The 27,578-nt window shown below is 37.8% G+C and overlaps 1 protein-coding gene across 2 annotated transcripts in view; it reads right to left on the bottom strand.

Annotated features, from left to right (window-relative positions):
• KANSL1 (KAT8 regulatory NSL complex subunit 1) overlaps positions 1 to 27,578 on the bottom strand; it is a 184,066-nt gene that overhangs the window by 16,862 nt on the left and 139,626 nt on the right. For both annotated transcript variants that reach the window (XM_004374250.2, XM_023729392.1), the window contains 3 exons: positions 23,921 to 24,022; positions 17,199 to 17,317; positions 16,256 to 16,451 (listed from right to left, as the gene is read on the bottom strand). In XM_004374250.2, the coding sequence (XP_004374307.1) occupies positions 16,256 to 16,451; positions 17,199 to 17,317; positions 23,921 to 24,022 (417 nt within the window). The remainder of the gene's footprint in view (positions 1 to 16,255; positions 16,452 to 17,198; positions 17,318 to 23,920; positions 24,023 to 27,578) is intronic.

Here is a 27,578-nt window from a genome sequence, read left to right as displayed (position 1 = left end):
ACACAAGGAAAGTAGTAGCCCAAGAGACAGAAAGGGCCACATAAACCAGAGACTTCATCAGCCTGAGACCAGAAAAACTAGACGGTGCCCGGCTAACACCAATGACCACCCTGACAAGGAACACAACAGAGAGTCCCTGATGGAGCAGAAGAAAGGTGGGGTGCAGAACTCAAATTCTAGTAAAAAGACTAGACTTAATGGTCTGAGACTGGAGGCACCCCGGAAAGCATGGCCCCTGGATTCTCTATCAGCCCAGAACTAAAATAATTTCCAAGGCCAACTCTTCAAAGATTGGACTGGACTGTGGGACGTAAAATGATACTTGTGAAGAGTGTGCTTCTTAGCTCAAGCAGATACCTGAGACTAAACGGGCAGCTTCTGTCTGGAGGTGAGATGAGAAGGTTAGAAGCTGGTTCAATGGACATGGGAAATCAGGGGTGGAAAGGCGGAGTGTGCTGTCACAGTATAGGGAGAGCGGTCTGGATCACGTAACAATGTATGTATAAATTTTTGTATAAGAGACTAACTTGAAATGTAAACTTTCACTTAAACAACAATAAACAACAACAACAAAAAAAGATAAAAGCAGAAATTACCAAAAGAGGAAATACATGCCAGAAATGACAAACTTAACGACCGTTCTTTGGGAGTTTTTGTTTTCTTCCTTTCCATACTCATATCATCAGTAGGGTGGATAATTAACTACATAAACTATAACACTGGCCTAATGAAGAGAAAGAGGGAAAAAATGTAAACATATAGAATTAGAATACAGTCTCAGAAAGAAATGATATTAAAAACAACTGCAAGGCAGCAATATAATAGAAAAAGTCTTGCTCAAAATCTTAAAAATCTTTAAAATCATCACTAAAATGGAACATTCTATAAGCATAAGCTAAGGTTCTATAAGCCCCTAGAGAAATATCCAAGATCTACTACTGCCAAGTTATGTTGGCATAGTAATGTTATCCAAATAACACACTGATAATATGCAGAAATAAGAAAAGTAGGAAGGAGGCGTGTGCCCTAAACTGTTGATTAGATTATCACGGGGGGTGGCGGGGTGGGGTGTGAACATTAGGGAAGGTTTTCGTTGTATATATTACCCATTTCTATAACGTTTAAATTCTATATGTTTTTGCATTACATCTAAAAAGGGCAAACAAAATACATACCTAAAAAAAAGACAGGGGCTCAGATTAATGTTTCCTTAGTAAAGGCTAAAAAAAAAAAAATTAAAGAACGGGTAATTCCCATTCAATTTAAATGACTGATGCTGGAATAAATTAGGAAGGCTTCTACGTTCCTTTTAGGAAAGTAGTAAAATCTTGATTTAAAACCTGACAATGGTATACGTACACATATAAACTTAAATACCAGTCTCACTTTTGAATGAAAAACTATAAAATAAAATATTAATAAATAAAAACTTATGAATATGTAAAATATGTATTTAACACCATTATTAAAGGATAAAATTTTGGAATTTTTGTGAAGGACAATTTGGACAACTTTAAAATTACTGAATTCATTCCCCCTTTGCATGAATCCACACCTAGAATTTATCCTACAGATATACTTGTTAAGTACACAAAGACATGCACACACTCTCACTGAAACAAGCTGCCTAATTGTATGCATAAATCCATTTATGTTTTAAAAAATATTCACAATAAACAACTTAGCATGAGCAAGAACGAGTTTATTCCCGATCATTAAGATTATTCAATATAAGGAAATCAACGAATTCAACTGCCTACTCAAGAAGATCCCCAATGAGATGTCTAACCGGCATCTCAAAAGTTAACATGTTCAAAACTGAGCCCCTGCTCTTCCCCAACTTCTAGTTGCATAGTCTTAAATTACTGGACTCATCCTAAACTCCTTTCTTTTTCTCACATCCAATATCTAATCACAAAATCCTGTTGGTTCTACTTTCTAAATATATCCAGAATCTGGTCCAAGCCACTATCTTTTCCCATATGGGTTTCAACAGCTTTCTAACTGGTCTTCCATCTAATTAACAGTCTCAGTACAATCTTGTTTTACAACCAAAGTCAGATTATGGTAGTCTCTACTTGTTACCTTCCAACAGTTCGCCATCTCATGAGGAATAAAAGCCGAAGTCTTACAAATGGAACACATAAGACCCTATACCATCTGTCACCCCCAACCCCTCTGACTTCATTTCCTTGCTACTCTCCCAGCTCACTTTATACCAGTCACTCTGGCTTCCCTGCTACTTCACCAACATGACAGGCAAACTTCTAGATAATGGGTCTTTCCACCTGGAATCTCTATCCATGTAGGTAGCACTCCCCTCCTTTGTGACAACCAAAAATGTCTACATACACTGCCAAATGCTTCCTGGGGTAGGTGGTGGGGAGGATCGGAGGAGGGCAAAATTGTTGAGAACCAATGAGCTAAAATTATGATGTTCACTCCTGGAAGAATTTAAGGCACAAGTTTGATTAGATATTAATGGTGGGAAATAAGAAAGCTCAAAATGACTGATGAGCAAGCTTAAAGAGGCTTCCACTAGGCAAAGATTAGACAACTTGAGCATTTAAAAAAAAAAAAAAAAACCCTACAATGGTTTGAAATACTCCAAATATGTTTCAATTTATGAGTTCATAATGATACATACACCTCATTGATTGCTCCTGGAGGATGGCAGGAAACTAATTTACTATTTTGAAAACTGGTAAATAAAAGGAAATAAACACCAATCATGCCCTTTTCTGTACAAACCTCAGTGTAAAACGAACAGCTGAAAAGGGCAACTTTCTCTTTATGGACATATTCTAGCTAATAAATAAAATAGAAATGACACAAGTAGAATATCACCGTTCTTCAACTCCTAATGAAATACTGGGTCCAGGCAATGATCACTAGTGGCTGATAAGAACAACAAGAGAGACAAGATATTCTGCATCTTTTGATGTAAGAACACAACGCCACCTGGGTTTTCCTGCCAAAAATTCAAATCAGAATTTGCTCCAGCCACTACACCTAACTACCAGTTTTCAGGAAATGCAGGGGACAGAAGAACAGCACTGACTTTGAAATGCACCAAAATTAAAATGGATTAATGGATGGACATATAAAGCAAGCACAGCAAATGCTAGTTGTAGAATCCAGGTAAGTATACAGGTGCTCACTGTAAAACTCCTTCAACTTTGCTGTGTTGTTTGAATAACTTCATAATAAAACATTGGAAAAGACAACAATGACACCACAGGACTTCTGCTTCTGGCCATGATGGAGTAAAAGTGACCAGATTACCTTCTGGAAGTAAACTAGAAAACTGGTCAGTAGGCAGCAGAGACTAAGATCTCTGCGACAAGGGAAACAAATGAGGCAGGCTTTATGACTGCCCTGGCTTTCTGCCTGGAAGCCCATTTCAGACTGCAGAGCAGGGAGAGGGATCCAAGCATAGCATAGTGGTTTCACCAAGTTGAGGAAACAGAGATGAGCGTTCAGAGGCTAAGGTAGCTGGAAACTTCAAGGCACTATTCTCGAGAGGAGGGAGCTACACAGAAAGAGCTCTAGAAATCTTCATGAGATCCCCTCAATCTGTGCTGCATGCATAAGGTGAAACCTCATAAGGTCAGACAAAGAGCAACTGGGGAATTGTGAGCTGAATGGTTTCCAGAGCTCACACAGGCTGGGAGGCTTCTGAATTGTGACTAGCCAAGAGGGGGTGTGGGCACTCAATAGAGACCCCAGAAGGTCCTGCTTTAGAAGTTGAGCTAAACTAAGTAGGCTACTTTCTACTTGCTTGCCTTAACAGAGCTTAAGAACAAGCCTTGGCAGGACAAACTGAACCTAATGTAACTTGACTGCCTACAACAGAAGGCCTCTTTAAAGGAAAATAACATAACCTACATGCTTCAACCCCGTAAAATTAAATGTCCAGCATCCAATAAAAAATTGCTAGATATGCCAAGAGACAAGAAAATAACACTGCAGGAATACAGTCAGAAAAATGCAAGCCACAGGAAACTATGGGATAAATAACCCAGTTTTTTCAATAAATAAATTACAAGGAAAAAGTGTATGTTAGATAGCTTATGTCAAACCAGCACTCTCACTGAGAACAACTAGAAAAGCCAGATTTAAGAAAAAAAAAAAATCAAGATATCAGAGATATGCTAAAACAACGACAATGCTGAGGAGCTAAGATCCCAGAAAGGAAAGAACCATGGAGGTGAGCTCACTTTCTGCCATTGCTTCTTTACTGGGGGCATTCGCAGATTCTGGAAAAGATGCTTAGAATTTGAGCTGCGCCTGAATAGAGGGCCACCACTTGGGGACAGAAAAATGAGCAGAGCTTTTAGTAGTTTTGAAGGGCTAGAGGGACAACATTAAGAGACTTGAAGAGCCACATTCCCAGTGAAAAGAGGACAGGGAAATAAGCATGATATATGTCAGGTTCCCATCCTGCTAAGGCATTTGCCAAATTCTGAAGTTGCGAGGGTAGGAGGCTAAGAAGTTAAGCAAATAGCCTCTGAAAAGTAGAAAGGAGCTTTTGGTAGTCTCACCCTGATCAGGAGACTAGAATTCAAGTTCAGGATATGCTGGGGAAAGGGCACTGGTCAACACACCATACTCTCAGCTGGAAGTATGGGTGAGAAACAAGACAATGCCCTAAGAACAAACCAGAGATGGACAGAACCTTACCAAAACTATAACCAAGCCACAACTCAGCTCAGTCTCTAAATGGATTAAGTTGTTTGGCCTCCTCTATACACCTACCAGAGATAAAAGGTGAATCCTCTACAGAGAAAGATATCATCAGAGCATCAACAATTTTTTTTTTTTTAAACACACAATACTGAAAACAAAACAAAAACGAATCTGCAGTGATCCAGACTTTGGAGTTAGCAGACAAGGATTTTAAGGTAATTCTGATTAATATGTTCAGGAAAATATGGAAGAAAACTGGAGGAAAAGATCACAAAGGCCTTAAATACATAAAAAAAAAGAATCGTATGGAAATTTAAGAACTCAACAGATGAACGTGACATCATACTAGACACAATAGGAGAGCAGATACATAAACTGGTCAACAGGAACTACAAGGAGAAACTGATAAACCACAAAAACAGGTAAAAAGCAGACCAAAGGATACAGAAGATTTGAACACAATTAATAAGCCTAAGATACACGTTAAATTTAGAAGCTTGAAGTCAACAAACAGGATATAGACACAGATTCAGATACACCCACACACAGTCTTTTGTTAGGAAATGTGGAATATTTTAAAAATGTGGAATTGAGAAAAGGATTCGACCACCATTATCAGTAGCAAAGACAAGGAATAAAGGCCAGTTACTACTAAATTCTTCCGGTGATAAACACAAAGTCTGGATACTCCCCGCTCCAAAAAAAAAAAAACAAACAAACTCAAACTCGTTGCCATCAAGTCGATTCTGATTCATAGCGACTCTATAGGACAGAGGAGAACTGTCTCACAGGGTTTCCAAGGAACAGCTGGTGGCTTCGAACTGCTGACCTTTTGGTTAGCAGCCGAGCTCTTTACCGCTGCGTGACCAGGGCTCCAAAGTCTGGACATATAGGCTTATTTATTAAGAACAAGGGGGTAAAAACAAACCAAAAAAACCCCTCACCAATGGGACTCCGAATAAAATACTGCAGAACAAGAGAAAAAGAGCAAATCTGAGAAATTCAGAGAGAATATATTTCTGGAAAACTATCACACAAATCTGGCCAAACAATGAAACTTTCAGCATTTTCAATAGAGTAAAAGATAACATGGCCTCTTTTATAAAATAACACGATAAAATGAAGGGCAACAAGATGACATAAAAAGAAAATACATAAACTGGAAAAAAAAAAAAAAAAAAAGAAAATCTGAATTCACAGTAACAGTATTAAAATCTACTTAAAAGGCCTGGGGAACATAGTCCCAGGGGACATCTAGGTCAATTGGCATAACATAGTTCATAAAGAAAATGTTCTACATCTCACTTAAAAGCTTGGCAGCAGCCATGTAAGATACATCTATTGGTCCCGTCCCACCCGGAGCAAAAGAATAAAGCAAGCCAAAGACACAAGGAAAATATTAGCCCAAAGGATTAAAGGACCACATGAACCAAAGACTCCACCACTCTGAGATCAGAAGAACTAGATGGTGACTGGCTACCACCAACGACCGCCCTGACAGGGATCACAACAAAGAGTCCTGGACAGAGTTGGAAAAAACGTAGAACAGAATTCAAATTCACATAAGAAGACCAGACTTAACTGGTCTGACAGAGACTGGAGGAACCCTCGAAACTAAGGTCCCCAGACGCTCTGCTGTCCCAGAACCAAAACCATTCCTGAAGCCCACTTTTCAGACAAAGATTAGACAGGCCTATAAAACAAAAAATAACACACGTGAGGAATGTGCTTCTTAGTTCAATCAAATATACAAGACCAAATGGGCAGCTTCTGTCCAAAAGCACGACAAGGCGGCAGGAAGGGACAGGAACTGGATGAATGGACACAGGGAACTCAGGGTGGAAAGGGTGCTGTCAAATGCAACCAATGTCACAAAACAGTATGTGTATACATTTTTTAACGAGAAATTAATTTGAGCTGTAAACTTTCACTCAGAGCGCATGTTCACGCACATGCGCGCAACACACACCCACAAATATCTACTTAAGAGGAAATAAAGGTAACACCTGACAATATAAGAAAATTATAAGAGGTGAGTAGCAAATTTAATTGTCTTCTCCCTTTGTACTATGGGGGAGTCAAAAAGATGGAAACAATGAGAAAGAAGTTAACAGTTAACACTGGAGCACCTATTATGTGCACCTAAACTGTCCCAATCACTTCACATACTTATTTTAATGACCACAACAATGCTGTGAAGCAGGTACTATGAGCTAGATACAAAGGACAGAAAATAACAACATTTAAGTAATTGGTGTACTTAAAGAAAGACAACCACAAACTTAAACAAAGCAAAATTCAAAGATATTATAGTAGAAACCTTGACGGAGCTAAACAAAGAACTCTATAGCACGCCACACTGCAGTTCTGCAGTAATAGAAATATTCTGTATTTGTGCTGCCTAATACAGTAGCCATTAGTCACATGTGGCTATTGAGAACTTGAAATATGGCTGGTGCAACTGAAGTACTGAATTTTTACCTTAGTTAGTTTTAATTTAAATAGCTACATGTGAATGTTGCTGTTAGTTTCCCTCAACTGGGTTTGGACTCATGGTGACCCCATGAGTACAGAGCAGAACTGCTCCACAGAGTTTTCAAGGATGTGACCTTTTGGAAGCAGATTGCCAGCCCTGTCTTCAGAGGCACCTCTGGGTGGGTTCAAAACTGCCAACTGTTAACCGTTTGCACTACCCAGGGATAGTAGTTACCATATCGGACAGTGCAGAGTAAAGAATGGGCTTCCTGTGTTCTAGGACAAAACAGAAAAGCTACAATTAGACACATCCTAGAAATACTTAAATACGAGGATGTATATGAGTCCCTGGGTGGTGCAAATGGGTAAGTTCTCAGCTACTAATCAAAAGGTTGGTGGTTCAAATCCACTCTGAGGCACCTCGGAAGAAAGCCCTAGTGATCTACTTCCAAAAGATCACAGCTATTGAAAACCCTATGGAGCTCAGTTCTAGTCTGAAACACATGGAGTTGCCATGAGTCAGAAGAGACTCAATGGCAACTGTTTTTTTTTTTTTTTTAAAAAAAGTAAAAACAAAAACTCACATGTACCCAATTAGATAAAGTTCAGTTTTCTATAAAAAGGACTGAAAATAAGATTGGTATCTGCTTGATTCTATGCAAAAACAAAAACAAAGCAGTGGAATAGAGCTTGGAAGGAGAAAGGTTACGATCTAAGAGCTTGAAAGATGGTCAAATTGTTTCTCGCATATAAAAGCAAGATAAGGTCATTCTCAGGACAGGAACAAAGAAAATCTATTACTTGAAACTATGCTCTAATCGTTAAGCAAAAACCAACTGTCGATTCCCAGTCAAGGCGACCCATGTGTGTCAGAGCAGAACTGTGCTCTGCAGGGTTTTCAATGGCTGACTTTTCAGAAGTAGATCACCAGGCCTTTCTTCCGAGGCACCTTTCGGTGGATTCAAACCGCCAACCTTTCGATTAGCAGCCAAGCATCAACCAGGGACTCCACTCTAATCATTAAAGAACTATAATTCCAAATTAAGAATTCAAAAATTGGGGATGTGAAGGTTTAAGAAAGGCTTTTGGTGAACAATTAAAGCAGTTGTAATCAAAATAAGCCTAAGTAATGACTGTATTATCTGGTTTTAAAACTGAATACAAAATTAATCCTTAAAGATAATATAACAAGAATTTAAGATCCTATATAATTTTTAATAAAGACTGAAAATACAGAGGGACAATTCTGAACTCCACTAAGTAAAACTGAAAACAACATATGCTTCCCAAATTGAGAGAGAGAAAAAAAAAAAAAAAGTTCACTTAGAAAAGGCAGAAGTTAAGAAAGTCACTGGCAACAACAAACAAACACCCCAGAACATCAGGATAAGATCAAAGAAAACCAAATGCATGTTTAAATATGAATGAAACAAAAGAGAAATTTCAGAAGGTTAAATGAAAACAAACCAAAATCTGCTTTCATGGTGTTTCAAAAAACATAAACAAAATGCTAAAAGTAAATGGATGAGAAAAATGCAAAAAGAATACATATACATATAGTATCAGAATCAAGAAAGGTGGAATTTAACCCACCAACAGATGAATGGATAAACAAACTATGGTACATACACACAATGATAAAAACAATGATCAATCTGTAAAACATCTCATAACATGCATGACTTTGGAGGGCTTTAGGCTGAGTGAAATAAGTCAGTCACAAAAGGACAAATATTGTATGAGACCACAATTATAAAAACTCATGAAAAGGTTTACACACAAAAAGAAACAATCTTTGATGGTTATGAGGGAGTGGAGGAGTAGGGAGGGAAAACACTAAAGAAACAATAGGTAAGTGATAACTTTGGTGAAGGGGAAGACAGTATACAATACTGGGGAAGCCAGCACAACTTGTCCAAGGCAAGGACACGGAAGCTTCACAGACACATCCAAACTCCCTGAGGGACCAAATTACCAGGCTGAGGACTGGGGACCATGGTCTCTGGGGACATCTAGCGCAACTGGCATAACATAGTTTATAAAGAAAATGTTCTACATCCTACTTTGGTGAGTAGCGTCTGGGGTCTTAAGAGCTTATAAGCAGCCATCTAAGATCTCCAATGGTCCACCTCATCTGGAGCAAGGGAGAATGAAGAAAACTAAAGACACAAGGGAAAGATTAGTCCAAAGGACTAATAGACCAAAACTACCACAACCTCCACCAGACTGAGTCCAGCACAACTAGACGGTGCCCAGCTATCAACACCGACTGCTCTGACAGGGATCACAATAGAGGGTCCCAGACAGAGCTGGAGAAAAACGTAGAACAAAACTCTAACCCACAAAAAAAGACCAGACTTACTGGTCTGACAGAGATTGGAGAAACATGGAGAGTATGGCACTGTTTTAACTCAGTACTAAAGTCACTCCTGAAGTTCACCCTTCAGCCAAGATTAGACAGGCCCAGAAAATAAAACAAGACTAAATGGGCACACCAACTCAGGGGTGAGGACAAGAAGGCAGGAGGGGACAGAAAAGCTGATAATGGGGAACCCAAGGTTGAAAAACAGAGAGTGTTGATATGTTGTGGGGTTGGCAACCTATGTCACAAAACAATATGTGTATTAACTGTTTAACGAGAAACTAATTTGCTCTGTAAACCTTCAGCCAAAGCGCAATAAAAAAGAAAGAAAAGGTACAATTTAAGACAAAATCAAAACTACTACTGGGACAGGAATTGTTATTTTATAAAAACAAAGGCTACAAGCCACAAACAGGACATAATTTCTAAAGAAAAAAACTAACCATTTAGAATTTAGACAATTCTTTACTCTTGGGAAAAGAACTCAAAGCCAATTTACAAATCATAATAATAAGAACATGTCACACATCAAAGGCTGTGGAATGCCATCAAAACAACACTCAAATGAAAACTGAAAAAGTTAAATGCTTTTATTATCACATATGAAAGAACAGAAAATAAATAAGCTAATAAGCATTCTAAAAAATTTGGGGGCGGGGGGAGAGAGAAGGCAGCAGGAAGAAGAAATTAATAGCCAAGAACTAATCTTTGAAACAACCAATAAAACAGAAAAATTGTTGACAAGATTAACCAAGAAAAGAGAGACAATTAAATATAATTACAACCTAGAAGTGGATATAGCCACAGATACAAGGGTTTAAAAATCAAGAACTATTTTTATAAAATTCTATGAGTATATCTTGAAAATATCTATGAGTCTGACAATTTTCTGTGAAAAAGGTGCTGGTCTCAGAAGGTTTTTCCTTAAGTTCCAGCAAACGCTAAAGAAAACGGTAGTTTCTCAAAAATCTTTAAACTCTTCCAGAACACTGTAAAAGATGAAGTGTCCCAATTCATTTTAACAAGTTATCCTACATCAAAGATAGTAAATGAACTACTAAAAGTATTGCCATTAACATCAAGAGTGAGACAAGCACGCCTCACTATGGTCAACTACTTTTTAACATTGTTCTGAAAGTGCATCTATATAAGGAAATGGAGTAAGAAGTGTATAAAGAGGTGTCAAATTATTTGCTGAGGACTGACAGCCTACCTGGAAAATTAAAGGTACAACTGAAAAACTGTTCAAGCGTTCAGAAAAATGTTCAATTACAAAATAAATATTTAAAAACCAACAGCGCTCAAACTAACATCGAGACAATATAATGGAAGAAAAGATCTCATTCACAATGTAACAGAAATATCAAAAACATAGGAAACCTTAAGAACTGAATGAAGAGATAGAAGACTTGGATACACGGAGAAATTCCATGTTCCCTTAATACTGTAATGACGTCAGTCCTCTCTGAAGTAAGAAATATTCCATGAAAAATCCAATGCAATACTTAAGGTAGAATTCCTCTCTCAAATTAAGGTTCTATTCATCATTCTCTGTTAATCATAGACTATTATTAGTCCAAAGTATTTAAAAAAAAAAAAAATCTTTTGGCTTGAGGATGGTTTGTAATGCTTTGCTTTCATTTCTGCACCTAAAAATCAATGCTTACCTAACCCACTGTTAGCATTTGAAGGCATTTTCATAGGTATATAACAGTTCTATTATGACCGAGTGTATCCCACAACTGGCTCTTGAAGATCCGTTAATGTGAAGAAATAAAATATTAGAGCTTCTACTTTTATTTTTATCTCAACCTTTCAGAATTTATTTCGCATATTTTTTTTGATGCAAATATAAAAACTGAGAGATCATAGTTCTAAGCACTGGGTGATTTCTCAGTGAGTACTCTTTGGGTAGTTTTAATTCCTCAGGAACTATAATTTTCCACATAGCACACCTGCTCCTTCCCAAAAGTCTGACTACTACTGAAAGCTTCCTGTCAATAAAGAATACAGCCCATCTGACACCAAATTATTCACTTTTAATACTGATTCATAATAATTTTAGTTCTTCAGTCCTCAACCACAAATGTCATGACACTCGATTTAAATAGGTGAGATTAAAATTAGGAAGTCTAGAATGGTGTATAACTCAACACTTTTACCTATGCTGATGTTCACAGAAAATCTGGGTACATTCCTTAGAGAAGGCCCTATATGTAAATGTCATCCGTCAAGTGTGAGACAATGAGTAAATACAGTGGGACGAGGTGGAGAACCACTGGGAATTCTACAAAAGCCAACTTTAAATTTTAACCCAAAGCAATCCTATGATACAACTATACTCCAACACAGAGACCACAAAATTCTAAAACCATGCTAGATACTGCCAAACCATTTTATAAGAAATGCTATTTTAAAAAATTAAAAAGAAATGCTATTAAGGCCAATTCAAAAATTTCAAGAGTACGTTAATAAACACGGGCATTACTTGTTCAACTGGCTATCAGCAAAAACAAAACCAGCTTTTTCAACCATTCATTCCCAAACACTGATGGTTCCCACTGCCAGACTATGTACACGTCTCCAATGGTCCACAGTAAACTGAGAATGAGAACACTGTAGCAAATTATTAATAAAACTACATTCTTTTCTTTTTAAAATACTATTTGTAGTATGATTTAATTTAAAAATAACTTGACAAAATAAAAAGAAACAAATTTATTTTTAAAATTTTATTAATCTGAAATCTCAAAATCTGGAAACTAGTATTTTAGATTAAGCTATAAACATCTCCTTCAGAAGCAGTAGGTCTCTGGCCAAGAAATGAACGTCAAATAATGATGTTCATTTATATTATAAAAGTTTTCCATTTGAGTGTTTCTCTTCACTGGCTTAAAGCTATTCACTAACACCTATCGTACCAGACCCCTAAAGTGATGAAATGCATAGTAAATTGCAATATAATCAAGTTGTAATTATCTGTCCTAATGTCACAATGAAATTGTGGTATACAAGAGGATCCCATCTTCTCCCCGAGGTTTCCCAATTTCCGAGGAGGACAACATCACTCATTCTCCAAGCTCTCTGTCCTCCCAACGCTGACTGATAATTCACTCACCAAGCCCTAGTGATTCTTCCTTAGGACTACCTTTAAAACCTATTCCATATTCAGAGCTTTAGAGATCTGAAGTCATTACTTCCTCTTGGATTACTGTTGTTAGTCTTTCTGCCTCCAATCTCCGTTGTGCCAATCCATCGTAAACATAGACTACTTCCAGATTATCTTCCTGAAAAATAGCTAGCTCAAAAACCTAAAATATAGAGGATAAGATCCAAATAAACAGTTTGGGCATTCAAGGCCTTTATCATCTACTGATAGGTCTCATTTTTATTTCCAACAAGTTTCTCTTACTGAACCCTTTGTTCTAACTGCTGCATGTAAGATATATCAATGATATAAAAACAGACGTTCAGGAGCAAAAAGAAACGTGTTACTACATTGAATGTACATCTCAATTGTAAGATATATTCTAATTCCAGAAACGCTGGTTGAACTTGATAGAATAAATTTCCAGTCATGATCAAAACACAGTAACAGAATGAGATCCCTAAACTGAGTATTATATTTGGTTTTGGAATGAGTAGGTAAGCCAGTAATATTGACAATTTTTTTAAAAAAAAAAAAACATTTTATATGCTGGTAAATATACCAGAACCTATCCTTTTTTGGGGGTGGGAAGGGGCGATTACAAAGGTAACTGGAATTAATCCAGAAATACATATTGTTATTGTTAATAAGATTATTGTTAATAAGATTGTTTTCTTTAGAAAACTGAAAGTAAATCTTACCACAATAAATGTGAAATCACTGCCATTTACCAATATCTGAAAATGAATTAGCTGTAACTTCTCCACTGCCCAGTTCCGCCACTAGAAAATAAGCTCCAGAAGGGAAAGCATTTTGCCACTGAATACTGGGTGCTTGAATAACATCTGCAACACAGGAGGCACTCAAAAATTCTGTCAAATAAATATGCTTTGCAAATCAAGCACCTCAAGATGCTGGAAGGCAAGATGCTTGCTTGTTAGCAAATATTATCAAGGATACATCATAAGCAAGGAACCACATGAGACAGTGAGCAATCAAGGTGGAGGGAATGGTCTCTGACGCCAACTTTGGCAGAACTTGAGCATTTCTGCTATACCCAGCAAATGGTTTATCTTCCAAACTAGTTTATTTCTTTGTCTTATTTTCCACGCAGCTTACTTTTGTGTATGTCAGGATGATTCTATTTTAGAAAACGGCACTGAAACCAAAGGGTCTTTAGTTTGCCTTACATGTCTTCTCCTCGAACCGTCTTTGAAAATTTTATATGGACCTTCAAAGTACATTAGTTTTAAGGCATGGACCAGAAGAAACTACTGTCAAAATCAACAAGAAAAATTTGCTATTTCATGGTTCAAAACAAAATGCAGGAGGCTACCAAATACTTTAGAAAATGTTTATAATACCCCTAGATGTCATGACATGGTGGCTGGCAAATTACCAAAACAGAGGAAGGACACTATTTCTCTATGAGATTTTTGTTTTTGGACTTTTTCATTTATTTATGTATTTATTTTGGTGTAAAAGCACTCAGCGTAAAAAGTGTCAAGGGCATAACCAATGACTATCTTTCTTATACCTGATAATGTATTTTCTTGCTTTTCCAGTAACTCTTCAATCCCTCAGAAAATAATTTATATTTATATGACTATTAATAAAAAATTAAGAGACTCAAATGTCAATGTAATAAACCTACAAAATATCTTATTTTTTATACTTCTGGTATTTTAGGCAGAGTCTGAGGAATAGAAGGGGCCCTGGTGGTTCAGTGGTTAAGCATTCTGCTGCTAACTGAAAGGCTGAATCCACCAGTTGCTCCACAGGAGAAAGATATGATAGTCCACTTCTGTAAAAATTATAGCCTTGGAAACCCTATGGGGCAGTTCTAGTCTGTCCTATAGGGTTGCTATGAGTTGGAATCCACTCACTGGCCAACGGGTTTTCTGAGGAACAGATAGGAGAGAAATCATACAGATTCCCACTGTAATACTTTCTTTTTAAACAGATTATGGTAAAGTTATATAGTACGGTTGTACAGTAGAATAAAACAGGTGAATCACTGAAAATTCAGTGTTCAAATATTAATTTTTCCAGCAATTCTCCCCTCCTTCGTTGCCAGTTTCTTCATTAGCAAATATGTTGTAATAGCTCCAACTTAAGACAAAGTCCCCTTTAGTCAAATAGGCTATTTCTCTCTCTCCTCTACAGCAATATTCTTTGAAAGCATTGTCTATATGGCTCTCTCAACTCCCCCCTACACATTCTCTCCTTAACCTTCTCCAATCACCATTTTTCCTCTAGCAAAACTGCTCACCAAGGTCTCCAACGTGACCTTGACCCCACCAAATCCAATGATTAACTCTCAGCCCTCATCTTACTTGAACTGTTGGCACACCCAACACAGATCACTCTTTCCTCTCAGGAAGTTTTTTCACTTGCCTTCCAGGATACCACACTTTCCTAGTTTTCTTCTACAGTTCACTATTCACTCCTGCTGAGTTTTTCACACCTCTAAGCCTTAGAATGTCTCAAGACTCAACCCCCATAACTCTGATCTAAACTCCTCAGCACTTCCAGTTCCCTTCTCTGCTGTACCTTTCTCCACAGTACTTATTGCCACGTGACATACTGTGTACTTCATTTACTTTCCGTCTCTCTCCATCAGAGTACTTCACAAAAATAAGGATTTTTGTTTTTGTCTTGTCGTATTCCCAGTGCCTAGAACAGATCTAGCTCACTGTAGGAGCTCAATACATATTTGTTGAATGAGTGAATGAACAAACACAAAATAACAGTTAACAGCCACCTTCTACTAAGAACTTATTAGCCGCATACCTCAATAAACATGTTACATACATTTTCATTTAATCCTCAAACAATCCTATGAGATATCTGACGCCTTGGGGTGGGGATGGAGGGTTAACATGCTCCAAATCACAAAACTACTAAGTGGTAGTGCCAAGATTCAAACCCGAGTTTACTGTCTTCTAAATTAATGCTCTTAACCACTACATGCTACTAATTTTACTGGAATATTTCTTCATTACTTTTGGAATAAATCCAACTCTGTAATTTCAAAAGTCAGCAAGCAATCAACTTAAAAGTTTCCTGCAGTTGTGAATCAATCTCTATTTTCTCTGTGAAGGCAAACATTCCTTTAGTAACATCAATTTAGCAATTTTAATGGAGATTCTTAGTCTAAGACAAAGCATTCTATACTACCATTTTCAGTGATAATAGTGCAGGTGAGAAGGCACATGACTTTCCTTCAAAGTGTTGATGGCTCCACTTAAATGTACCCTCTCCCACTTCTATCAAAGAGCTCAAGACAGTAGTTTCCAAACCTGGCTGAAGATTCACCTAGGAGCTTTATGCTGTTTTAAAACAAAATTCCCAAGCCCAATGCCAGAGCTACTCAATCAGAATCTCTAGGAAATAGGGCCCTGGAACCCAGTATTTTTTAAAAGACCCCCCCGCCACACACACACACACACAAGGAAACCTTGGTGATAAGCCAATTTGGAAAACACTAGTTAAGTGAACCAAAGTTGGCAGGAGACTAATACCTCTATCTGAGCGTCTGGCTCACTGCTTGACAATGACCAAGTCTCACTGGTACTGACCTTCTTGGAAAGAGGAATGATGCTGTTAGGTCGAACAAGCCTCCGCTTCTTACAGCTCAGTACGGGACGTGTCCGGGCTGCCACACAGGTGCCATCCAATGATGAAGAAATGAGATTCAGTCGTTGCTTTTTATGTAATTGCTCCTCAGCATCAGAGCCATCACCTGGAATGTGGTCCGCCAAGACAGGCTGGAGACTGTACAAGGGGAAGGGAAGAGTATTCACTTCTCAGAGAATCCAAGGAAACAAAGCCTCTAATACTGGTTCAAGTTCCTCTACTCACAAATGTTCAGACACAAACAAGAGAAGGAGGAGGTCATCTCGGATGCTGATGTCTGCTAATTTAAGTGTGTGCTCCATGTCTATACTTATCTGTGAGGCTCTGGGTGCACACTATTAACTGCATGATGTCTGAAAAGTACAAATGTCAATAAATGAACTCAAGTTCTAGTGATGAGTCTCTTCTATAACAAAAACATGAGTGAAATTCTACAAATCTGCAACTGGTGAGAAAATGATGACTTTTACAAATGTAAATGGGATGCTTTAGAACCAGTTCTCCTATGAAACTTGACTTTTAGGAATGTGTACGTATTGTTCACTTGTATAGGGATACCTTGAACGTTCGTTAAAATTTACAAACAGGCTTTAGGGATCTAATCTGTTAGAGGAGTTTCTGTAAACTCTTCTGATAATGGTAGGACCTACAACTTTCTCCATGTTCAGTCCATTTTAGGTCATATTAAGTAAAAGAGAACACATTAAACATATTAACTAAAATATACTTGCTACTGTAGGAAGCATACAAAATATGTATAAGTCATAATGTTTCTGCTTCCTTAAACCAGTGTCAGTCTTGGTTAGGGATCCCTAAGAGCCCCAAACTCACCTTTCACAAGCCTACTGAACATGACAAATAAGAAGTAGGAAAGATAAAACATACGTGTTAATAACTCCATTGACAGGCCTCAGCGTTCCACATGATTTGGTAGACAATGACTCTGAAGGATGACCAATAACAGAGGCACCATGGTTTTCCAGTGGCTGAGAAACAGACTCAACCTAAATAAGGTGTAGAAAAATACATTTATCAACATTTAACCAACAGCACCCCTCCCTGAAAAGCAGCAACATTTCATTTACATGAAGTAGCTAAAATTTCTGACGATCAACTTGAAGAACAGGACTTATATGACTGAGGAAAAGGAAATAATTAAAAGAATTAGCTTTTACTCGGGGGTTGGAAGAACCCAAATATTTAAAAGACTAAATAATAAGTGCCTACTGACACTGAAATGACCGCAATGATTCCATGGAACACAAGCTCAGCAAAGCAATTACATAGTAACATGTATCTTCAACTAAGGGTCAAGAAAGATATACTAACTTCAGTAACAGGACAACCAAGGGGAAATTTAAATGTAGTTAATATCTGCTTAACCTCACAGTGTGTGTAGGAAGTCTTTTTTTGTCTTAAAACCGTGTGTGTGTGTGTGCGTGCGTGCGTGCGTGCGTGCGTGCGTGCGTGCGTGCGTGTGTGTGTGTGTGTAGTTCCGTGATACAAGACAATAAAAAAAATCAAAATCTCAGTGAGTAAGTGATTTACCAGATGCTATCAGGGAGTAACTACTGACTATACAAATCAAATATAAGCTTAGAATATAAAAATAATCAAAGGAGATGGGGAAGAACCTGAAAAAGCTTGAATTTCGTTATTTCAAAACAAATCATCTATTTACTAGCCTCAAAAGAAGGAGCCCTGGTGGTACAATGATTAAGTGCTTGGTTGCTATCTGAAGGTTTGCAGTTCTAACCCATTCAGCAGCTCTGTGGGAGAAAGACCTAGCGATCTGCTTCCGTAAAGATTAAAGCCAAGAAAACTCTATGGGGCAGTTCTACTCTGTCACATGGGGTTGCTATGAGTTGAAATCAAAAGGGACAGGGGCAGCTATGAGATGCCCATCATATGAAGTCTCTGAGGCAAAGGCAATAAGGCCACACATGAGTTAACCGTCAGCTCTGGGAGTTGCTGAAATACCATAGGAAGGCTGTTTCATCTTTGGCTCCTTATTCTCAAACTGACTCTGGAGTGTTCTGAAGTCCCCCTACCCCATAAGTGCTACCAGTTCATTTCAAAGTCTCTATCATGAGGCTGAAATTTTACTTATCAGTATTGCTGAATTTCTTTTGCTCTCCATACCCCCAAAGAGAAAATGCCAAAGCACCTGTAGACCCAAGAGTGATCCTAGACAAATATCAAGAAATGACAGTAGACTCAGGGAACATCTAGCTCAACTGGCATAACACAGCTTATAAAGACAATGCTCTACATTCTACCTTGGTGAGTAGTGTCTGGGGTCTTAAAAGCCGGTGAACGGCCATCTGAGATACTCCACTGGTCTCATCCCTTCGGGAGCAAGGGAAAATGAAGAGAAATGGATACAAGGAAAAGATTAGTCCGAAGGACTAATTGTCCACAGCTACCAAGGCCTCCACTGGACTGAGTCCAGTACAGCTAGATGGTGCCCAGCTACCACCACTGACTGCTCTGACCAGGATTACAACAGAGGGTTCTGGACAGAGCTGGAGAAGGACGTAGAGCATAATTCTAACTCATAAAAAAAAAAAAAAGACCAGATTTACTGGCCTAAAGGAGACTCGAGAAACCCCGAGAGTATGGCCCCCAGACATCCTTTTAGCTCAGTGGTGAAGTTACCTCCGAGGTTCACCGTTCAGCCTGGGAGTGGACAGCCCCGTAACACCAAATGAGACTAACGAGGTACAGGAGTCCAGTGACACGGGCCAGAAAGCAGAAGGGGACAAGGAAGCTGGTGATAGGGAACCCAAGGTTGAGTAAGGATACTGTTGATGTGTTGTGAGATTGTTAACCACTGTCATAGGGCAACCTTTGTAGTAACTGTTATATGAGGAACTATTTTGTTCTGTAAGCCTTCATCTTAAGTGAGAATGACAGCACAATTCAAAGAGCGTAGTCAATGTCACTGAACGTAGAAATTTTTGAAATGGTGTATCTTTGGCTATGTGTATTTTCACCAAAAAAAAAGAGGTTGAGAAGTTAGAGGGTTGATATGTTGTGGGATTGTTAACCAATGTCATAAAATAACGTGTACTTCTGTTTCATGAGAAACTATTTGTTCTGTAAGCCTTCACCTGAAGTACAATAAAAAAATAAAAATTAAAAAAAAAAAAAATGACAGTACATTGGGAAGATAACATAATGTAAAAGTTTTAAGAATACAAATTATCCAAAAAGCCAGATCATAATATACAGACAAGTCATTTACTATGCTACAACACATTGGGAAAATGTTCTGTCTTCCTTGCTAGATACTCTATACATCTAACGAACGTAGTATAGATATCTTGAACAATTACATTAGTCAATGCTGTCAAAATTATGGTAAATTTGGTGCACAGACTCACTGCCTTAAACTGTACACTGATTTTCTCTTGGAAAGCAATATGGCCTTAAGTAGCAAGAGACATAAAAGATGTTCAAATCCTCTGACAAAGTATTTACTAAATCCTAGAAATCTATCCTAAAGGAATAACTTCATAAACACACTCCCAAAAATCTAAATAAAGGTGATCATTGCAATGATATCAATAACCTAAATACTCAGTGTCTGAGGTATAGTTATGATGAAGTTTCCTTTCAACATGAAAATGCCGTGTGAACTTTTTACTGACATGCTGATCTTAAGAGTTTCACAAACTTTAGCTTTTAGCATAAAATTACGGCAGTGGTCTGATTTATATACCTACATGCTCTACAAGGCACCATGTGTAAGTAATGGGCTGACTATTTTTACGGATTATGAAAGAATGAACTGTATAAAGACAAAACAAAATGCTGCTATTCTTTAACAAAATCTCATTTCGAAGCAAATTTATCTTTCCTATAAAAGGTCCAAAGAAGAATAAAGCAAAAAATCACCAGTCATCACACCACTCACAGCTAACCATGGCTAAGAGCCTGTCTTGTTTTTCATGCCCACAGATGTATATATTTAAATGCCACTACTCTTTAATGTGAATTTTATTGATTTTTAAAAAGAAACCTGAACATTCCAGGGGTAATTCAGCCCCCAAATTAAAACTGAAGTCAACAGGAAAAACATTCTTTAGCATAAATATTTGTCGAGAATAAGAAACACACAGTGATCTAAACAGTGAACTTCAGTGTGGGCCTGGATCCGAGTCCCAGTCATGTGAGGTGACACTGAAAATTTAGGAGGGATCTGCTTACAGACCTTGGGAAATCCTGTAGTCACACTGAGAATCAAAAGTGGGGCATTTGGGCAGCTAAGCTCATGCTTTCTCAAATGTAAAAGACTATATTCAAGGAGCTTAAAATATTAGCGCAGATTTTCAAATGGTGTTCTATCTTGGCGGGGGGGGGGGTGTGTGAGATACAATTCACATACATATGGTTTCACTTAGTTTCTTAAATAGGTTCATACTGCCTTAAGACAAACTGAACACTATCCTTCAGTCCAAAAGGCTGCAAAGACATTAACAGATAAGGTAGTGAAACAATAACAAATGCCTCAGTAATGTTAAATCTACATACTAATTTAAGCTTCATCATTACCACCCTCAATGGTTTACATCATTAGTGTTTTCAGAAAACTACAGCATGGCTCAGACATCAATCATCCAATAGGAAACTAGAAAAAGGATATATGTACTTAAGACTCTTCCATCAGACAGTAGGGGTTATCATAGAAGCTTTCCTTTGAATTTTATTTGGTGTTCAGATGCACTCCGAGGGTATAAGCATCCCACAACTCGAAAGAAAAGAGTAGAAAAGTTGAAGTGGTAGACACAGCACATCTGTAATCTACCTTCTCTCCAAAGCAAGGCTCTAGGAGATTACCTTTTAGGGCAATCTTAGAGGTAGCAAGGAGGGCTGCTGAACCGATTTTTCCCCAACTGAAAGGGCCAGGTGCACGGAATAAAATGATTAACACAGCAATGAGATTCATATTTGTTATTCATGGAAAGGAGGCATCTGGTCGATTCATTATTCTCTTAGATGAATTAACTGTGACAAAGAGCCCCTTAAAAGAAAAGAAAAGCTAGATTAAATAAAGGGGTCTTAAGGGGTAGATTTTTCTTGAGGGCTAAAAACTAACGTCCACTAGATTTATTTTACCAAAAAGGAGAGAAAGTAAAGGGGTAAAAACAGAAGCACACATGTACAGACACACAAGTAACAGGTCAGGAATAAAATTAAAGTCTACCTGCAAGATATGTTCTGTGCATGTATTTTTAATTTAGTCATTCAAGTAATGCCATGTCATACCTGACTGAAATAACATTTTCTTAAATGTACTGCATTCATTTGTCTAGAAAATCTAACAGTTTAGTTTGGTTAGTTATTCCCTTTCGGACAAATTCTCAAAAATCGAAAGAAAAGGCTAATTGGGTGTCAGGAATTCAAGTGTTATTCCTGGTTCAAAATAAATCAGTTTTTTACACTGGATGAATTATTTCATGTCTCAAGCTCCCCATCTCACTGACGCTCAGCATGATCTTACTTAAAATCATCAAAATATTGTTGGCCTATAAACAGTATACCAGCCATATCCATGAACTAGCACCATAGCCACGTAATTGTGCTAAACTGCAAATGGAACATGTCTGGGAATTCCACTTTCACCAACTTCCTAGGCTTCAATTTTGCATATGTAAAATGGGGCTATGTGTCTGTTATGGATTGAACTGTGTTCCCCAAAAAGATATGTTCAAGTCCTAACCACCAGTATCTGGGAATATGATCTTGTTTGGAAATAGGGTCTCTGAAGATGTTATCGGTTAACATGAAGTCATACTGGAGTAGGGTGGGTCCTAATCCTTGTAAGAAGAGGAGAGAGACAGACACAGAGGGAAGGCATCACTGTGAAGACAAAGGCAGAGGCTGGAGTGATGCATCTACAAGCCAAACAATGCCAAGGATTGCTAGCAAGAAGCAAGGAAAGATCTTCCCCTAGAGCTTTTGGAGAGAACATAGCCCTGACAACACCTTGATTTCAGACTTCTAGCCTCTAGAACTGCAAGACAGTAAGTTTCTGTCATTTTAAGCACTATAGTAGCCCTAGGAAACTAATAATTACCTTCCTGTCTGTATGTTAAGGTTAAAAGAAAATCTCTGCTCCTAACTATAGGCAAAAATGCATCATCTTTCACCAAGAATATAATATGAAGTATATGTTTTACATATAAATCCTGGATCAGGTTGAGGAAGTTTTTTTTTTATTCTTATAGGACAGAACAGAACTGCCCCATAGGGTTTCCAAAGAGTGGCTGGTGGATTTGAACTGCCAACCTTTTGGTTAGCAGTCGAGCTCTTAACCACTGCACCACCAGGGCTCCTAGCTTACTGACAGTTGTAATTACAATAAAATTTTATCAAATGCCTTCTCTGCAGCCACTGGGATGATTACATGGTTTTTTCCTTTATTATGTTAACACCATTAAGTGTACTTTTGAACGCTACACAAACACTGCACTCCTGAGATAAACCCCACCTGTTCATGATATATTATCCTTTTTATATATTGCTGGATTTCAAGTTACTAATATTGTATTAAGGATTTTTGCTTCTGTGTTCATGAGGAATAATGGCATAAAAATTTTTTTCTTCCAATGTCTTTGTAAGGTTTTGCTATTAAGCCTATGCTGGCCTCTTAAAATTAGTTGAGAAATTATTCCCCTTCCTTTTTTTTTGGAAGCGTTTGGACAGGACCGGTATGATTTCTCCCTTACCAGAGAAATCATCTAAATCTACACATTTCTTTGTGGGAAAGTTTTTGATTATGAATTCAATTTCTTTAATAAATATGAGGCTATTCATATAGTCTATATATTTTTGTGTCAGTTTGGATAATCTGTGTCTTTTATGGAATGTGAATATTTCCTCTGCTGTTAAATTTATTGGCCCAAAGTTGTTTACATTCACAGGATCTGTAGTGATACCCTCTCTCTCATTCCTCCTATTTGGCAATTGGTTTTTTCTCTTTATCAGTTTTGCTAGTGGTTTATCAACTTTACTAGTCTTTTCAAAGAACAAACTTTTGCTTTCTTCATTTTCTATTGTTTTTCTGGTTTCTATTTCACTTACATTACAGACTTGAATAATGGCAAAATTTCGCATTTTGCTCTTTACTTTATTAAAACTATTTTCCAGTTAAGAACTATCAATCTCTCAATGTCTTCATGTCTGTCCCTAGCAACAGCAACAGGATCTGCTAACAATGATAACAACAAAGGGCAACAAGCTTTGTTGATTTGCAAATACAAGGACACTGGCTAGGCTAACTCATAATTTAAAGAGCAAAGCCAGAGCCACACCTAAGTCTCCCGATTTCCAATAACATTCCATAATGCTACCCTTGCTCTGGCTGTGGTGTCTTGAGAGTTAGGAGCTGCTTTAAATTCTAAGGTCAGCTACGTAGCTGCAGAAGGGGCCTTGTGTTGCCCTATTCAGGAACTTGGATTTTGAAATGTCAAGTGATAAAAGGGGATACAGCTTCCTTCCTTCGGCCAACGTAAGGATCCTAGTTACAAAAAAATAAACTGTGCTCCTAGGCCTCACCATGAATTCTCACTCACGTCCCCTTTTCCATCTTTTATACTTACCAGTTTATCGGTCCCATGATCTGTCTTCACCTCAGAGCTAAGTGGAAGAAGGAAGTCTGTTGTCTGCTCTGGGGAAGGTGCCTCCCCAAGAACTATCAACCCCTGTGGGACAGAGAGGAGAGAAACAGTGTAAGTGAATGGTATAAACTACAAATTTAACAAGAGTCAGTCTCAAAAGGTTGGGGAGATGGAGGAGGCTGGTTTGCTAGAGGCTTTTTCCCTTATCCTATGGTTCAGAAACAAACTACACAAGCCACAGCTTTGCTTTCTCACTGTGATATTTTAACAAAAAGTCACCAGTAGTCATATATATAGAAATGTAGCTCTCTTTCACTTGACTGCTTGGCTTGTCAGCTATTAAGCATCTTTCATTCAGATTTTCCACATAGGTTATGATATTTTTTACTATAGTGTCAACTAGACTCTACTGGATTAATAGCAGCAATGCGGTTTTTCTAGTTAACTTGATCACTAACATGGCTTAAGGATTACCAATCTGAGAGTGCTACTGTTATAAATGATGAATTCAACCACCTGTATTTGAGCAAATAAAACTATTACGGGGTGAAAGAAAAATGAACAGTCCCTGCAATATATCAGAAAAAGAACTTTTAAAAAAACTGCCAAAAGGCACCTGTTTCTCATAAGCATAAGTACTACTCCAGATTAAGTTCCTGCTTGACAGTTTCAAATTCAGAACTTACATTCACCACAGGAAATACTAAAAAAAATGAAAAAAGAAATTTAAGACAATCCCACAAACCCTCTCTATAGCAGGTATGTGTCCAGCTTGATAAAGGCAGAAGTTAGCTTACTATGAAAAAACAAACAGAACCCAAAACACCACACAAACGAATCTCTCCTATCTTGATGAATGCCAAGAGGTGACCAAACTAAGCTCACGACACTTTGTAACAACAAGACTAGGATGCAGGTGACCAGGGCCTTGTGTCTCTGGATTCACCTTCCCTGGTCTAGAAAATAAGCAGATTTGAGTAGATTAAATTCTTAATATAAGTTTTATATTAGAATCACCTGGGGAAACTTATCAAACTATACCTGCCTAGGTCCAATATTGAATCTACTCAGTACCTGTGGAGTCGGGGCCTGGTATTCTACATTTTTTTCAAAAGATCCCTGGTAAGCCCTAATGCAAGCGCTAAGAAGAAAAATATTAGACTTGGTCAGTCTTGGCACTACATGAGAAGCCCTCAGAGAACATTCTAAAATACAGACTTCAGTACAGATGCAAAAATTTTCAACGAAATTCTAGCCAATAGAATTCAGCATCATATCAAAAAAATAATACACCACGATCAAGTAGGATTCATACCAAGAATACAAGGATGGTTCAACATTAGAAAATCAACGTAATCCACCACATACAGAAAAAAAATCACACGATCATCTCAATTGACGTAGAAAAGGCATTCGACAAAGTCCAACACCCATTCCTGATAAAAACTCTCCATAAAATAAATATAGAAGTGAAATTTCTCAACATAAATAAAGGGCATCTATGCAAGACCAATGGCCAACATCATTCTTAATGGTGAGAGGCTGAAAACATTCCCCTTGATAACAGGTAAAGACAAGGATGCCCTTTATCATCACTCCTATTTAACATTGTGCTGGAAGTCCTAGCTAGAGCAATAAGGCAAGAAAGAGAAATAAAGGGTACCCAAATTAGTAATGAAAAAGTTAAACTGTCCCTATTTGTGGATGATATGATACTATACATAGAAAACCCTAAAGACTCCACAAGAAAACTACTGTAACTAACAGAAAGATTCAGCAGAGTAGCAGGATACAAGATAAATGTACAAAAATCAGTTGGATTCCTATACACTAATAAAGAGAACGATGAAAAGGAAATCAGGAAAACAGTATCATTTATAATACCCTCTAAAAAAATACTTAGGAATAAATCTAACCAGGAATGTAAAAGACCTGTACAAAGAAAACTACAACACACTACTGCAAGAAACCCAAAGAGATCTACATAAATGGAAAAACATACCACACTCATCGATAGGTAGACTCAACACTGTGAAAATGACCGTTTTACCCAAAGCTATTTACAAATACAATACAATCCCGATCCAAATACCAACGACATTCTTTAAAGAGATGGAAAAACTAATCATTAATTTTATATGGAAAGGGAAGAAGCTCCAGATAAGTAAAGCACTATTGAAGAAAAAGTATAAAGTAGGAGGACTCGCACTACCTGACCTCAGAACCTACTATACAGCTACGGTAGTCAAAACAGCCTGGTACTGGTACAACGACAGATACACTGACCAATGGAACAGAATCAAGAACCTACATGTAAATCCATCCACCTACAGTCACCTGATCTTCGACAAGGGCCCAAAGTCCATCAAATGGGGAAGACTGTCTTTTCAACAAATGGTGCTGGCAAAACTGGATGTCCATCTGCAAAAAAAATGAAACAGGACCCACACCTCACACCATACACAAAAACTAATTCAAAATGGATCAAAGACCTAAATATAAAACCAAAAGCTATAAAGTTCATAGCAGAAAAAATAGGATCCATGCTAGAGGCCCTAATACATGGCATTAGTAGCATACAAACTATAACCAATAACAAACAAACTCCAAAAGATAAGCTAGATAAGTGGGATCTTCTAAAAATTAAACACTTACACTCATCAAAAGACTTCACCAGAAGAGTAAAAAGAGAACCTACAGACTGGGAAAAAATTTTTGGCCATTACAAATCAGACAAAGGTTTAATCTCTAAAATCTACAAGAAAATCCAACACTTCTACAACAAAAAGACAAATAATCCAATTAAAAAATGGGCAGCCATATCATTTTCCAAAGTGGTTCTACCATTTTGCATTCCCACCAGTAGTGCATAAGAGTTCCAGTCTCCCCACCGCCTCTCCAACATTTGTTATTTCCAGTTTTTTTTGATTTGTGCCAGTTAACACTGGGTGAGATGGTATCTCACTGTGGTTTTGATTTGCATTTCTCTAATGGCTAATGATCACGAGCATTTCCTCATGTGTCTGTTGGCCGCTTGAAGGTCTTCTTTGGTGAAGTGTTCATTTCCTTTGCCCATTGCTCACAATAGCGAAAAGATGGAAACAACCTAGATGCCCATCAATAGATAAATGGGTACACTATGGTACATACACACAACGGAGTACTATGCAACAATAAAAGACAATAATGAATCTGCGAAGCACCTCATAACATGGATGAATATGGAGGGCATTATGCTGAGTGAAATTAGTCAATCACAAAAGGACAAATATTGTATGCAACCACTACGGTAAAAACTCATGGAAATGTTTACACACAAAAAAGAAACAATCTTTGATGGTTACAAGGGAGGGAAGGGGTGGGAGGGTGACACTGAATAGACAGTAGATAAGTGGTAACTTTGGTGAAGGATAAGACAGTACACAGTACTGGGGAAGCCAGCACAACTTGTATAAGGAAAGGTCATGGAAGCTTCCATCAACACATCCAAACTCCCTGAGGGACGGAACTGCTGGGAGGAGGGCTATGGGGACCATGGTCTCGGGAACATCTAGCTCAACTGGCATAACACAGTTTATAAAGAAAATGTTCTACATTCTACCTTGGTGAGTAGCGTCTGGGGTCTTAAAAGCCTGTGAGC

This window comes from Trichechus manatus, unplaced genomic scaffold, assembly GCF_000243295.1.
Source record: "Trichechus manatus latirostris isolate Lorelei unplaced genomic scaffold, TriManLat1.0 scaffold00028, whole genome shotgun sequence".
NCBI classification, from domain to species: Eukaryota; Metazoa; Chordata; class Mammalia; order Sirenia; family Trichechidae; genus Trichechus; species Trichechus manatus.
This window is presented reverse-complemented; position numbering and strand designations above follow the sequence as displayed.